Raw genomic sequence first — 16,845 nt, 5'->3', positions numbered from 1 at the left:
CAACATTTTGTTGCTTTTGCTCCACCTCACAGGGGAAATCCTTTATCCAAATCAGGTATTGCTGGATGGATAGTTAAATGTATTCAGACTTGGTATGAGAAAGCAAAGAGAACTTTAACCCCACCAACGCTCATGACGAGCTCTGCTCGTCATGAGCCACGGTGCTCGTGTGCTCATGACGAGCTGAGCTCGTCAGAACGGTCTGAACGCTCGCACGCGGGGCTAATACCCCCACTGTGCTGGACGTTCTTAAAAACGGGTGTGGCCGTGAAGAGCTCAGCTCGTCATGAGCACACGAGCACCGTGGCTCATGACAAGCTGAGCTTGTCATCAGCACCGGGGTGCTGTGCACGACCCCGCCCCCCAGCACAAGGGGAGAATTAGCCCCGCAGGCAAGGGGCTAATAATACCTGCTAGAGCGCATTCCTCTCGCAAAATAGGGTCTATTATGGCTTTCCTAGGAAATATCCCCATAGTTGACATTTGGGATGCTGCAACATGGTCTACACCACTCACATTCACCAAACATTATTGTGTAATTGTGTTAGAAGGACATCAAGCAGGCAGTACATAGAACACTTTTTCAGACAACTGACAGAGCTACAGATTAGCCACTGCTTTGGGAGGATACTGCTGTATAGTCTATGCAAAGCATGTGATCTACAGCTCACATGCCTCAAACGGATAATGTCATTTACCCAGTAAGCATCTGTTCTTGGCATGTAGAGCTGTAGATTCACATGCGCCCGCCCACCTCCCCAGGGACCTGTACCTGTTACAGTTCTTTCTTATCTTATATACATACGCATGGACATCTCTTTTCTACACCTACTAACTCAATCCTCACCCTCTGCGGGAAAACAATCTAATAGTGGAGTTGATGCCCATGTGTACTAGCACCGAAAGGAGGCGTCACCTACTTCGTGACTGGAAAGACTTCTTTGAATAAAAACAACTTGCAAACATCCGGACCCAACACTAGATGGTAGGAGTATGCAAAGCATGTGAATCTACAGCTCTACATGCCAAGAACAAATTCTTACTGGGTAAGTAACATTATCCTTTTCTAACACCCTCCTCGTCCATGAAGTGATTAGCTTCCCTCATGCTGCTAGTATCTAGCATGGCCTCATGTCAACAGCGCTAGAGAGAACTTCATGCCTGAGAGAAAAGAACCCAAATAACGTGGGTGGCCTGTATAGCTCTATAGGTTGTTTTAAAGTTACTTCTAAAACTGAAAAAATAAGTTTGTAACTAGAATCCTCTAACGGATGTCAGGAAATGTTTCAAGCATATGAATATATGTTGGAAATAAACGCAGGAGAACTACAGCTAGGGGTAAGTAACTATTTCTCCTTCGATGTGATTTATGTCAAACTAGGCTCAGTATGGGGTGGTTTGGGGTTTCCTCTGTCCATTCATGGACAAGTGTTATTTAAATCTGAGTAAATTGCTTTAATACCTTAATCCTAGAGGGCGAGAGATCTACAGAAAGGGTAATTTAACTGCAGAACAAAATCCTTTTCTGGAACTGCAGAAAGCCTTGTGCTAAGATGGTGCAGTACTTTGGGTTCTCTTTGGTATATGTAGTGCGTTATGGACTTCTGATTTGCAGTGTCCACTTTTAGTGCTTAATACGTTTTTGATGCATAAGAACTTTAATCCTACCATTACAAGGTCATGTATGCATTGATGTAAAAACATCTGTTTAATTATAGATTCTAATGAAGTATTTCTCCTTAACGTGTTTCAAACATTGATCAAATGGTCATCGACGGGTGCAAAAACCATATGCGTAAAACATGTGGCAATGTTTTAGACAATCTTAAAGGTGACTGCTACCAGGTAAATATGTTTCTGTTGCTATTTGTTTCCTTATATGACAGGCTTACCTGGGCCTTAGATTTACAGAAAATGCGAAGTGGGAAAAATATAGAGAATCCTGTGTGGCAAATATGGCTAGAAATAACAAGGCTATCTTCAGTTTCACCAGCAAGCTGGAATCTAAATGTATCCCAGAAATGCTAAACTTTTACAATGCCAAGACCCTCTCTGCTGCATTATACAAGGGTGGCATATGGGGCATGGTGGACAACAAAATCTTGCAAAAACAAGAAGACACATTTCTGAAAAGACTCATAGCAGTCGCCAAATCTACTTCAAGCACCATTGTACATCTCAAATTAGGCCAACTACCCATAGCGATGATTTTAAAATAAAAAACAACTTTACTTGGCATTCTATATGTATACAAGTAAAGCTAAACTAACCCAGGACATTAGCAAGGACTGCATGTTGCTGGACCATATGAATAAGATCAGATGGTTATCCTTGATTAGGAAAGCATTGTAAACTATCGGAGATAGTGACATGCATTTATGGGAGTCTCTGGTAAAGATAGCACAGATTCCCACCCAAAAACTCTGAAACAACTGGTAGCGGAACAAACTGGGTTAGCCCCTGCTATTGCGGAGGCGACATGACCTCACTTGTACTTCACCTATCCTATGATCTACACCAAGGATTTCAGAGATACCTTGCCTTGGTATGTAGCCCAAACCATAGATTTCTCCTCTCCTGGTTTCGCTTCTCCATTTTTCATCACCTGGTCGCATTTCCCACAGTTACAGAGTGGGTACAGAAGGATACCAAATGCCCCAGTGATAAAGAGACAGTCAATCCACTTAACATGTAACGATTTTGTGAAAGTTTTATCTTGCAGGTAGAAAAAAAGTTCTTAAGGCCCCTTTTACTAAGTGAAGGTCTATTTACATTAAAAAAATGCATACCACTACCTAACGGTTTTGAATGATCTTAAGACCTATTTTATTAGAGCGTCTTTCTTAGCAGATATTATTAAAACAAGAGAAGCACTCAGGATTACTTAATACATTGGAAACTGTATTACCTATGATGTGACGTATAGGTCTTTCTTTTCCCATTTTAAACTTATCATATCCTTACAAGATGTATGCATTTATTTTTTAATGTGATGTATATGTATTTTATAGATTTTAAACGTATACATTTTAAACTGAATATGAATAACTAATACCTTTTAATATATTGTTATATCAAATGTTCATTTTATGTACTTTTTTATGTGCTTTTATGGCCATGTTCATATGTGCCGAATAAAGATCCTTGCCTTGACATGCTTTGCATAATAATGCTAGGAGAACGAATCTTGGTTAATCATTTTCTATGTAACTTCAGGTGTTGGAAAGAATGTACTGGTCCCCACTGAAAAGGCCCTGCTCGGTCCTTCAGAGCACCAACTAGCGTGTTTGCACAAGAGGCAGCTACAAGCTTCAATATTCAAATGATGATAGTTTTTTATTTGAATTGTATTAATCTTGTTTGGGGGATTTATGAGGCCACATAACAATGTCTTGAATTTGGGAAGGTTAGAAATGAAGTCTAGTCTTTTAAAGCACTGGTGTTGGGACGGAAAAGTCTTCTGCATGGTAATAGACATGCACCCCACCCTGAGTGCCCTAAATGTACTGATGTCTGGATACCTAATGCTGATATTTGTTGTCATAGACGAGCACGGATCATGTGTGTGTGTGCGCACCATGACATAAGCTTGTCTCACGGATTGCGGGCTTGTTAGACCAGGAAGGTGTCCAAAGCGCAACCTTCATAGTAGTCAAATGCAACTGCCTTTGCTATGAGTTAGGAGAAAAGAAAAGGAGAGTGATAGCAGTATAGATTAAACCACATTTATTAGAGATAACTTGTTATTAGTTATCAAAAAATTGAATATATACCACACTGATAATTAAATCATTTAGTGATTAGCAATGTTTAAAACGTAGTCAACAATGATGAGATGCGCCTTCACGCCTCAGATAGCCAATATTTCTATGGCTTGTTTTCAGGACAAATGGATCTACGGTGCCAGTGACATCATCAAATTCGGGCCCTGATGCTTCTATGACCTTTTTAGATTTGGCAGGGCCCCACAGATAACCTTCTGGAGTTCCATGGTGGGCTCAACAACAGATCTTCTGGGTTTCACTTCACCAAATCTGAAAGTACAGAATTTTTTTTTTTTTTAATCTGTGGTTGTCCATAGAAGACCAGATATACGCCAAAACATATACAAGTCTCACATATCATAACACGCTTCTTTAATATAAGAGTAATCATCTCAAATTACTCAAAGGCAATCTGCTATACTGCCAATTTCTGTGGATACGAAGGAATTGTAGCCTCAAAGAAGTTTACTTTTTCAATGGCAGAATCCGATGCAATAAACTTGTGGATTGTATGTTCCCTAACAAACTGGTGAAGAACTCTTTAAAAGAGCTTGGTTCACACAAAAAGGAAGTCTCCCAACTCCTAAAGCTAGGGACAATAATATTCCACTCACATGTGTACTGACCTTCTTGACTATTACCGATAAGATCAAAAAGATCATACTAAACAATTTAAAAATGTTGGCACCATTTCAGATCCCCATCAAATATTATTCCTTAACCCATTGGGCAAGTGTGGAGGACCGCTGAGGGCCGTCCGAAACCCCGCCCACTGATTAAATCACCTGCACTGCGGCAGAATTTACGCCAGTCAACGGGTTAAATAGGGCAAGAACCTACAACAACACCTGGTTAGGACTGTGCGAAAAACTGAGTCAAAGATTTAAGCTGATTATTGAAACTTCCTCTGATTAAAGGCACCATAAATGCTGCCAATATTTTGCCCGGAATTTCATTTCTACCTCCAAAGAAGTCACCATTCAAGGAGGAAAACATAAACAGCATACATTTTCTAATAGTAACACCAAAAATGTGGTTTACTGCATATGGTGCCAGTGCAGAAAATGCTGCCAAGTGCAAACTATCCAACCAGTAACATAACACATTCTGCAAAACAGTTCTAGGATTCATCGCAGAACGACTGATGCTCCCTTAGTTGGCCATTCTGCTGACATAAACCACTCTGGGAATGACATCAAATGGTCAGCACTCTTTGTGGCTAACAGACAGACCAGCTAAGTGGTTCAACTGAATCCCTGCTACTTCAAATAGAGTCCAAATTCATTGAGAAATGTCATACTAAGAGGCAAGGCCTAAATCAACATGATTAATTTTGGTCACGCAATAAAACTTGATGTACACTTCTTGGATGCTCTACACTCCTCTTTGAGTTTATTGTGTACCAGTCTGTATATGATTTGCCATTTGTATATTGAGCACATTTGATTCAGTTCTATGTATATAGATATATTTATTTTTCTTCCTTCTGTATATGATTTCTTGATACTGTCACAACATGCGACTACTAATGCTGAAGTTCACTTAATTTTTTATGTGTTAACGTTCGTCTTCAAAATACTAGCTATAGATTTCTATTTTATGCTAAACTCACTAATGTTGTTTAAACTTTCTTTATCACCGGTATACAGTATAAATATTCAATGGCACCATGAGTACATAAGCAAATTATTTTCTCCTCTACCCTGGATCCAAATATCCATCAGCTGGTGACAAAACGTTCAGTGGAGCTCCATTTTGTAGATTACCACACCAAGCAATGTATTCTGAACCCACTCCCGGTATCCCCCACCCCATCTTTGATTCAAATGTATGGTGTGTTGGGATAACTATATGTATTCACCCTCCCCAGTATATTCAGACCCATTTTCACATAGCAGCCATGTGTCTACGCGACAGCTCGTGACTACACTGGCACTTGACTTATGACCTTTGTTGGTGCCACCCTATTTTTTTAAGCACATTAGCCTTTTATATTCATGTATACTCTTTTGTTCATGGCATAGGTCTTAATGCACTTTGTTGCACCCCGCCCCCTTTTGGTTTCGCCAGACTGGTTATTTTATCACTACGTTCAATAATAGAAGCAATATGTGCTCAAGCTTTTTCAGACTTTTAATTTATAATGCACTGAGCACAACTATGAGCTCTGTTCCTGACATGTTCCAAATTGATGTCTGCTTTTGACAACCGTGCGAAATGAGTTTTCTGACGCCAACCTGGTGTCTATATCAGGTGATGCTTTCCACCTGCTCCTGCGACCTCGCTTAATTCATATGGCACAGTCTCCACGGGGAGAGGCTTCCCCCGGCTCTGTGCATGGCTATCCGTTTAGTACCAGACTCCACCTCCTCATTGATCATGATCGCAAGTTGAGTCGTCCTCTTATAGTACTGTAGTCCGCTGCGCCACTCCGGTCGTCCGAACCTGCAAAATAAGGTATTTATGCCCCCCCTGGTTTGCTCCATCAGAGCATCCTCTATTTGTCTTTAAACAGTATGTTCAATTACTTGTTTGCTTTTCTCTCCTATACAGAGTGGTTCATTCCACTTACAATGGTTAATTACCTCATTTTAGGTTTCACCTGGGCAGCGTATGCGCTGCTCTGCGAGGCATGCTGTATTCAGGTATGGACTTTAAGCTTTGCCCATATTTTTAATCGGCTTGTGTCATTGTCCTTGGTAAATGCTGGCTTCGGATTCGTTAATAGGCTTGTTAGTCCCTCCTTAGTACTGCCTTATCTTCATTTGTAACCTTCCATGAGGACTGGCCCTTTTTAGGTCAAGCCTGGGCTGCGCATGAGCTGCTCTGCAAGGCATGAGGTATTCAGGTATGAACTTGAAGCTCCGCCTGTTCTCCACCCATTTTCTCAATTGGATCTGTGACTATCCTTTGTAAATGTTGGCTTTTTGTTACTTAATGGGCTTATTAGTACCTCCTCAGTACAGCCCTGTCTTCTTTTGTAACCTATATCACTATCAAAGGAGAGAGAGAGGGGACTAGGTAGCTAGTCCGTATCCCCAGGGATTATATTTGAAATCAATAAGGACTAGCCTATTAGTGAATTTGCCTAGACTCAAGACTGTAAGACAGGGTACAAACCCTTTTGTTTGTTCATGATCCCTCACCCACCAACCTGGTTGGTGGCATGCTTCATCATCGGGCCCACACAGTGACACCGAGTGTGTCCCGGGTGTGCTTCGACGCCTGAATACAGCGGAGCAGGTATGTTTCTGAGTGTGCAGTGTAGTGACGTGAAGGTGAAAGTTTAAAAACTAACAAGGGATCCCAGTACCCGAGGGTAAATTATATTTTAATAACTGGGTCACTGTCAGCATTTAAAAAGGCTGATGGATGTTATAGGGGTGTTAATTAGGGGCTCGTACACCCAGGTGTGGTCTACATGTTTCAGCCAGGCCTTTATGATTAAAACTGGATTTTCTCAGGACCAAAGTGTGTAGGTGCAGATTACTTAATTTTAAGTGATTGTGTAATTTTCAAAATGTGTAGCACTCGCTAAGGTGCTTTACATGTGTGAGGGGGATTCCCTCTTAGAGCATTAGTTGGCTTGTTGCCAAATTAGCCCCATGGAGTAGTCCGGCAGAGGAGTGGACCGAAACTTTCGGTCAGTGTCTGCGTTGAACCTCTTGTTGTCTCTGCGGCCTCCGCAACCTGTTTTGTAACCACCCAGCAGGACTGGGCCTTTTACTGTGTCCTTACTGTACAGCTTGTATTAGCCCTTCGGGAAAACTCTTTGCTTAATTAATGTATAGAGCACTGGTGGGACATCCGCTTTAGTAATGTCAGCCATATTTGGTGGGGGGAGGGGTATTTTCTGCGCACTTTCACAATGGGGCCACACGTAGGACCGGTGCTTAGCTTGTTCCTTTTTATTGCCTTGCCTGCAAAGAACACCTCTACCACTGCCCGAACAGCATCGAGCAGCACAGGTATCTTTTTCGTAACTCTGCTAAAGAAAGGCTTCTGTCACAGCTACGTACATTTCTACTGTTTGCAGGATGTTTTTTATTGCGCGATCATGCTGATCAGATCTAGAGCAGAACAATTGTATATTTAATGGCAGGTATAAAATGTTCTGGAGGGCCATTCCTTTAGGACAAACCTACAAATCAGACAGCAGCTTTAAGTGGAAGGATGGAAAGGAGACCGTGTTAGCGCTCCCCGCAGGTTCTTTAAACCAATTTAATCCACCAGTCTGCTGGCTGTACATTTCACAAGACTTGCTTGGTGCTGCCCTTCACCCCTATGTAAGAGCAGCACCTAGCAAACACTCCCCACAGCTCTGCCATGGCTTGGCGGTTGTAAGAGGTGGTGATCCAATCTGGCATCCCTTTGCGAGCAAGTTTGCCGCACATACAAACGAGGACGTGCCACCAACATCAAGGGTCTAAGGCTCAAGATCCAGGAGGCCTTCGACTTAAGCACAAATAGACTGTTGCTCTTCTACCAGGAGGAGCAGGTAAACAATGCCTGCAGACGCAAAAGAAATGTTTTGTTTTTATTTTCCTTCCTTGGTTTGTGGCACTTTGGTTTTTCTATACCTTTCCTTTTCATATTTGTTTTACGTTCTCCCGTTAAATCCCGCAATCAGGCTTGTATGTTTATTCGTTTTGCTGTGACTGTGCTAGACTTGTTTAACGAAAGGCTTGAATTTGATAGCTGTGACATCGATATTGGCAGATGGCACAGTATTGTAGATTCGACATAGTTTAGGATTTGTGGTTATGAACGATTGCTAAAGAGAATGTTGCTTATAACGTGTTACCTAGGTAATCTGGGTTTTGGCAGCACGAATAGCAGCTCATTCCGTACTAGTTGTGGTATTAACGCAGGTCCTGAGCGTTTAAACATGGCGCGCGTAACTTCGCCGACCATTAATTTACCTTCAGAGTTTTTCGTAACGTAGTTGCTGTATACTTGTGGAATTGGACTAGTATCGCGGTTTTTTCTACTTGGTTAGGAGTGCTTTTTAGTGCTATTACGAGTGTGTCGCTACTTAGAACTTTAGAATGAGGGTTTGGTTAGTTAAATATGGCGCTTGTAATAGTTTACTATTTAAAGCCACTCTAAGATGGCGCTTGTACAACACGCCGGAATCGAAGAGGACGGGTCCTAGCTGATACGCGGTAAGCCCTGATGTGTAGGGCGGACAGAAATGTCTGTTCTAAGATTAAGTTTGAGTTTAATGGTTGGCATTGCGTTTGTGCGGGTGCATGGCGCAAAAAGAAAAGTAACTGTGAGATGATGCCTTGTTTAGTGCCTGGCACCGCGTTTTTTGAAAATGTGCCTCATTATTTGCAGGATTGGACTGCGCATATGGTCGATATTTTGTTGCCAGACTTGGTGAATAACAATGGACAGGTAATACAGCGGTCCGCTGAAATATGTATGTGTGTAATGGTTTACATGTTAGGGAATTAATACTTACAATTATACTGTGTATATTTTTTGTAGTAAATCTGATGAACTGCATTCTAAGCTGCGAAATTATACGCTGCATTTGCTCAAGTTGACAGAGCTTAGCTATACGCTATTTGGAGAGAAGTGAATTTACTGATCCACTTGGAATTTTATTGGTGAGTTTGGAGACAATTATGTATGTCTTATAATTAGTCCTGAAGGAAGGGATTTAGTTGGGTTGCTTATGACCTACACTACTATTACTTGAGAGTCAGAACTTCTTTGGAGAGTGTTTCTAATGAGGCAGTGATTTGCCCTTTGTATGATACTTTTCTATGACTATGGGATACATACTTTGGTATTGCCGACTTGGCACATTGTTCTGTCACCCTTGGGAGACTTTGGCTTTATTCTTGGTGTTGGGTACCTATTTCTGCTTTCTACTACTATTTAATTTCACTAGTTATTTGGTGACTGTTTTGTGATTAGTTTAGATTTACTTAGTGGTTATACTATTTCATAAGTAATTTAATTTAGACCTAATCATGGTTATTCTGTATGTTTACAGCCCTGAAGAAGTCAATTGTCATATACTGACAAGACGAAACACGTGTTGGCTGTGTTCATGAAATCTACTGTGAAAAACTTTATGAAGTAATAAAGAAGAAGAGTGAAATATATGGATCTGAAGTTTACTTTTGGACTATTTGAATAACTTTTGAGTGCTTGGTGGAAATGTGCATTGTCCTGTAGCCTGTTGGCTATACATAAGGGTCTTGGTAACGGACTCTTGCCCGCTTTGAGCACCACTTGGACTTTCGTAAAAAAGACTGCTTTTACACGCTGTGCGCTCCTGTATAACCGTTACCATTGTTTTCTTTCAAAAGAAATGTTTTCATGCAGGATCTCGAATGCGTGCCCTGGATCAAAGACAAAAAAATAAGGTTAAAAATACAAAAACTAATCCGATTGGTTTTATTCACAACCAAACACGTTAGCACCACTTTACACAACTTGCCAGTGAAGCACTACTTTCGTTTTCTCTTCTTTTTTTTGAACAAGACTGTGTTCACTTCTCCTGCACTGCCCCTCCCACCTCTTGCTTTCTTCCTCTTAGTCTCGCTCCTCCTCAGTTACTAAAAACAAGCATTTCCAATGCAATAGGCCTCCCATTTGCGAGAGTTTAGGCTATTGGCATTGTAAATTACAAGGCCTTTAATTTATCTGTTTGAAAAACCAACACATAAATAAAAGGCATTGTCATTTACAACGGCAATAGCTGAAAACCTCACAAATGTGAGACCTATTGCATTGCAGATGCTTGTACTTCTGTTACACGGTATGTGCTATTTACAGCCTGTGAGCACCACCCATGGGACGCTGCTTTTACAATGTCACTTTCCAATCAGCCCGGCATAATGGCAGCCGCTACTTGCTATAGTCTTGATGAGTGTGTCTTTCTTTCACTTGTGCTCTGTCATTGTATTACTATTTTCACCTCTGTCTGTCACGCACTTTGTTTCACTATCTAGTAACCGCTCATTTTCTCTATCTAATTCTCTCAATTTCTACTCTGTCTTCCACTTTAAGCATTTAATGAAGGAATTAATGGTCAATGGAAATACCCAGCATACAACTCGTAATAATGAAACTTTTATTAATCCCAAAATATAGAATAACATTCTTCTTTAAGGCATTCTTGTACAATCTGTCCATGATAAATCCAAGTTATTGTGAGCTGAAACTGCAGAGTACCTCTGGTGAGTTCACGTTGACGCTTGCATCCAGCACAAGGCCAGTGGAATGGATCACCATTAAAGTGGTCCATAATCCCCCAGTAGCTCACCTGCCCATCAGATACCTCAGCAAGTCACATATCTTCAAATCCAAAAGTAACTTTTATTGAATAAATGATGCCAGCTGCTTAAGAAAAGCTGTCCCCATTGTCACCACTTAAAGGCAGTTTCTGAGCTCCTGAGCAGTTATAACAAGCATTTGAAATGCAGTAGGTCTCGCATTTGCGAGAGTTTGAGCTATTGGCAAATAACTATGCCTTTTATTTATGTGTTTTGAACATCTGCAAGCGGTGTATAAACGCGCTCTTTGTACTTATAACCCTTGCTTACCTAATGCAAAGCTGGAAGTAAAAGAGGCGTAGTTACTGCCAGCATTGCTTCTCGTAAGCAATGACTGTAAATACAAAGTGCGGGTTTACGCACCGCTTGCAGGTTTTTAAAATTCACAAACAAAAGGCATTGGTATTTACAATGCCAATAGCTCAAACGCACGCAAATGTGGGACCTATTGCATTGCAAATGCTTGTTAAATAGGATTCCTGTGACACGGTACAGTCCCCCAATCCATGGTAAGCACAGAATTCCTGTCCTCCAAGCACTCTAGCATTATCCTTCTTTTACTTGTCCGTTCACCCCACTTACTTGCAATATGTCACATGCTTGTTTTTTTTTAAGACGTTCCTGTTTTAAGCACCTTGTACTGGACCTTCTAGAGTTTTGTGCCACTTACTGCTGCTGCTTTACAGCCTTTTTTAGGTCTCGCCTGAGCCAGCACATGTGTTGCTCCGTGAGACATTTAGTATTTGGGTTTTCAAAGTGCTACCAGATGCTTTTGTTGGCCTCAAGCTTGCGGTTACGCACGCAGTCAGCCGCCATCAGCCTCCCTTCCAGCGCAATCACTTCAACTTTTTCCTGCTGCCATGCATGCACGCGCATCACTACTGTGTTGAAATTTTTTTTTTAATCGTCCCCTTTCTATACATGTGCGCCTTTGCTCTTACCCATAGGATTCATTCTGCCGCTTTAGGCTCTTTATGCATAATTGTGCTGTGAAATACCCGCAACAGCACGTTCATGTCACACTTGGACATAATACGATTAGACCTGGGAGCCAAATCTGGAGAAAATATACCAAAAATAAGATTCATTACAAGTGCAGCTCGGATTTTAATGCAGATTTTAACTTTTGTAATTAAATAACAACAACAAAAAGAGGAGGGAATTTAACCTTAGCCTGAGAGATGTCCCGAAAAGTTTGTGCTGTTGACTTTCCCAGCTTTTTTTCTCCATTAACCACATATTTGCTTTATTGCCGATTCGGAAATTTGGGTCAATTCGCAATCCGCCTTCCATGACAGAGGTGCCGCTCGGCTTGTCCCTCTAATTGCTTTAGTTGCGAATCAGATGCTGTGCAGCCGTAATGTTCTGACTTGCACCTGGAAAACTGAATGTTTCAGGTTACCTGATCTCGGGAACTCCCGTTCATTTCAAAGATGAGGAAAGCATTGTGTGTTACACATTTAGTATTTTGGAACGTAAACATGGGCTTGACAAAGTGGTTTCTAATCTTGATTGCACAATATGTCCACCCTCGTGTTCTAATAGGTGCCAAGTTGCACACCTGTCTCTTATGTTTTAGGGGTAGAGCATGGCTAGCTTGGAAGATATGTAAACATTTTAATTACATGTTCTCTTTGTTGTAACCATCAATGAGTCGTGGGGCGCCGTCTCTAAAGCAAACGGTAAAACTCATATTAAACTGTCTGTATGTGCATAATTAAACACATACGTTTATTGATCTTGCCATGGTTTATCAAACAATATAACACGAGGCGACATTTACAATCGTCCTACTTTACTTTTTATATAGTCTGATACATATATTTTGACGTACATATACACTCTAATGTATGAGAAGAAAGTCACTGTGTCTCTGTTTTAAGGATTGATTTAAAAATACCTGAAAGAACCAAACGCTCCCTGAATTGTACAGGCAGCAAAGATAACAGGAAAGAACGATGCCAGATTTATGGCTGCGCTTGTTTAACTTGTTTTTTTTTTACTACGCCTACCTCTAGAGGACTCAAGACCGACTTGCTCTGCACCAGCAGCACTAAGGGTAAGCTGAAAACTTGGTAGCTATGTTATTCTCGCCATTCTCTGCCCTTCTTTTTTCCTGACCCATGTCTGACCACGGGTAAAGGGCGGCTTGCTAGTGCACTTGTCACGTCGTGCTACGTGTAGATAACAAAAAGTTGCCCATTGAGTTGGTTGCGCAGCCAGTTTGTACACGCCGGGTGCAATTGGCTGAGCTAATAAAAACCATGTAGTGCGAGAGAGTGAAAACCGGGGCATACCAGTTTCAAGCTTCATGGCATACAATGGCACTGTTAATGACGTCTTCATGGGCTGGACCACCCGCTGTTGAGAGGCCGTTCTTTTTCCCGAAGGGTGTTTGTAATAGGAAGTCGCCTACTTCTGACAGAAGAATGCCAGCACTAATCCAGAACAACCGCATATTTGGTGCACCTCTCTTTTTCATTTCTTTAGGAAGCTATCTGGTTCTCAGAAGTCAATGGCCAAGTGATTCTACGCTTGAAAGTAATCGCAGAACAAATATTGCATCACTTTGACTCTCGAAACAGGTCCCCAGAGACTAAATTGTTCAGCTGTATATGCAAGGTGAAAAAAACGGTGTTAATTTGGCCGACTGAAAATATTAACTACATTATACCCAATAGCTGCCAGGAAAAATTCTCTAGGAGTCCTTCTGACTTTGTTTTAATTGATTTTCGTTGTCTTCAGCTCTCACAATTCTATTTTCACTGACAGAGGATTCATTAAATGCCTACCTGATGCAGCTCTCCCATGTAGCACCCAGCAGATCAATTGAAGAGCGGGCTGGGGTTGCAGCCACGGTCAAATTCAGTTCCAATCTATGTAGAGAGACGCAGAGGCGGGGACTGTGGCAGAGGCCCCTGTAATTAACAAGCATTTGCAATGCAATAGGTCTCGCATTTATGAGAGTTTACGCTATTGGCAATGTAAATGACAATGCCTTTTATTTATGGTTTAAAAACAAAAATAAAAGGTATTGCTATTTGCAATGTCAATAGCTCAAACTCACGTAAATGCGAGACCTGTTACATTGCAAATACTTGTTCATAATTGCCTCCCAAATTACTATCACTGCACTGCCCTAGTATAATTCACTACTTTTGCTGCTTTGTATGTACACTTTTGCACTAAGTAGAATCCCACTCTTAACACCTTGCGTGCTGCCCCGATTTACCCCCGGTGCTGGACATTCCATAACTGGGTGTGGTCGTGACGGAACCATTCCGTCATCATACCAGCTCAACCGTGACTGATGACGGAATGGTTCAGTCACAAGCGTCGAAGGGGTTAAAGAAAACTAAGGTTAATTGGATTGTCACTCCCATGGTTGGTGATGTGCTGGTTGTTGTTGTTCAGCTGTCAGAGTTACTCATGCTGTAACAGACTGATTTCTAGAGGAAGAGAGAGGACATAAGTGGGCACTTGATAAAGAAGCAGACATACACTTCAGTAGAAGTATGATTTTGAAGCCTTCACTGTAACAATTTCTTCTTAATGAAAATTAAAACACATTTCAGAAGAAAAAGCTTAGGTCGATGTTTCGGTCTCTACTTTTTCATAAACAAGACCATCTTCAGGACTGTTAAATTTTCTAATAGTTGACCCCTATTATAATGTAGAACAAAAGTAATTACTATTTATTCTCAACCATATTAAATACATGAAAATCATCACAATATATCACCCATTTCATTTGCACAAATACATTATTATTTTAAGGTTCAAATTCTTTTAAAGCATCACTATTCGAATATTTAACAGTCCTGAAGATGGTCTAGTTTATGAAAAAGTAGAGACCGAAACGTCGACCTGCACTTTTTCTTCTGAAGTTTGTTGTAATTTTCATTAAGAAGAAAGGTGTTAACAATTGTTACAGTGAAGGCTTCAAAATCATACTGCTACTTTCTTGTCACATTGTATCTTTTTAAAAAAAAGTACCCCAACTTGATTGATCAAGATAAAAATTGAATATTTTTCTATATACACCCGCCTTTTGTGCTACTTTTTCTGTTTGCTTTTGCACTTATGATTCATATCATGCATGATAATTAATGTTCTCACTTGTGATTTTACACATTACAGCATTGACGTACTAAATTGTTGGAATCAACCGTTGATCAAGGAAATCATTTATCTGACCTTTGAATTTAATTACACAAATTATTTAAATTAAACACTTGAATAAGTCCCTTGAAGGCAAATTTACCTTATCATGCCAGTGAGGCAGCATCTGGAATCGCTTCTTAGCCCTACCATGAATATCCATTGTACAACGCAATGCATACAAAATTAAGGTTTATTGTGATAAATCATATAAAGAGGGGTTTTTTCAACCTTGTATCTGTCACAAATGAACTGTGTTCTCATGCTTATCAACGTACTACGATTAGATGGTCACGTAAATTCACACTCCCTAATGTCCTTACTAAAGTCTGGGGGGCAGTTTGTAGCTGAAGCCTATGGGCTTAGCACGAGTTGTTGCAACAAAAATAGTTATCAAGTGATACACCAGTTGTGTCAGTGGGTTATCGTTTGTATGTTCTGTCCCATCGTTAGACAGAAAATATTATCTTTGTCCCCACCTCTTTTATAAACTCTGTGGGCAACCATTTTCTTATCCTATCTTGCTAGTATGTGATGCTGCTGGTGGACTTCAAGTCTCTACTTAACTTCTCTTCTGACCTTTTCTAGTTGTTGTCTGGGATTGTGCCTGTTGTTTGTGGTCACTTGTCTTACTGCACTAACCTTAATATTCCCTATGCGTGCTGTGCCATTTAGATTGTGCAACTTGGGACCCTTTTCTCCCGTACCTGGTCTCCCTTGCTTGACAGCCCCCTTGAGTTTTCTTCTGTTGCTGTACAGGAATGTAATTTTGGTTACCTAAGTCAATTCTAGGATTTGATCCATGTCTGTTCATCCTACATCGCCTTAGCTGCTTCCCTGGCTGCTCTTCTATTAGGCCTGGTCCCACTGAAGCTATGCTCTCAAGATGCCCTCCCTCTGGCAGCACCAGCTCTGAGTTTTATATTTCACCAGAGTGTCGATGTGGCCAAAATGGGGGAAGGGAAATTAGGTTGAGCACGACAGGGAAGGAGAAGCAGAAAGAAAAAGGTTAGTCAACAATTCTAAATTTTACTTAGATTAAGAATTGTTTTTACGATTCACACAAGAAAATTCTGGTTGTTTCCCCTAAGAAAGCAAAGTCCAGATTTACAGTTCCTTATGTTATATTACTCAAACTTCGTGATATTCCTGATTTAAAACCTTTAGCAGTTCTTTTCATGTTTCACTGCGAGCTCCTTAAACAAGTGTGTAGATTCAAGAACAATTCTCTTTGAAGGGAACTAGGAGCTAGCTCCCACTGCGTCTCTCACGCTGCTGCTGGTTGATCACCCTTCACCAACCCCTACTGCAGGCCTATCAATGCCCCCCAACTTGCCACCTTACCAGAGTGCTGTTTTTTCCCAATTGCCCAGAAGAATTCCTGCTTGAGCGCCATAAGGCGATACCTCATTCAAGTGTCTGAAGAAGGAGAACAGGGAGTAAATGTGCACAGAGTCAGAGAGTGCAGTGTCGGGAAACAGGTTCAGCCTTGACCTGCCCGAAGAACAGAACCCTGGAATTGAGAAAACCTCTTGGTGTTTGGCTCCTTGGTGTGACAGCTCATTTCAAAGCCAAACACAAATAGCAAGCACTGCTGAAAAGACACAACCTCTTTAAATAGAGAT

At 41.0% G+C, this 16,845-nt stretch overlaps 1 protein-coding gene across 1 annotated transcript in view; it reads left to right on the top strand.

Annotated features, from left to right (window-relative positions):
• Nucleotides 1–16,845, top strand: part of SMS (spermine synthase) — a 706,719-nt gene that overhangs the window by 485,927 nt on the left and 203,947 nt on the right. Inside the window, exon 7 of the mRNA XM_086934550.1 lies at nt 1,756–1,845. Within this exon, the coding sequence (XP_086790676.1) occupies nt 1,756–1,845 (90 nt within the window). The remainder of the gene's footprint in view (nt 1–1,755; nt 1,846–16,845) is intronic.

The sequence above is a fragment of the Lissotriton vulgaris genome, chromosome 8, assembly GCF_964263255.1.
Source record: "Lissotriton vulgaris chromosome 8, aLisVul1.2, whole genome shotgun sequence".
Taxonomy (NCBI): Eukaryota; Metazoa; Chordata; class Amphibia; order Caudata; family Salamandridae; genus Lissotriton; species Lissotriton vulgaris.
This window is presented reverse-complemented; position numbering and strand designations above follow the sequence as displayed.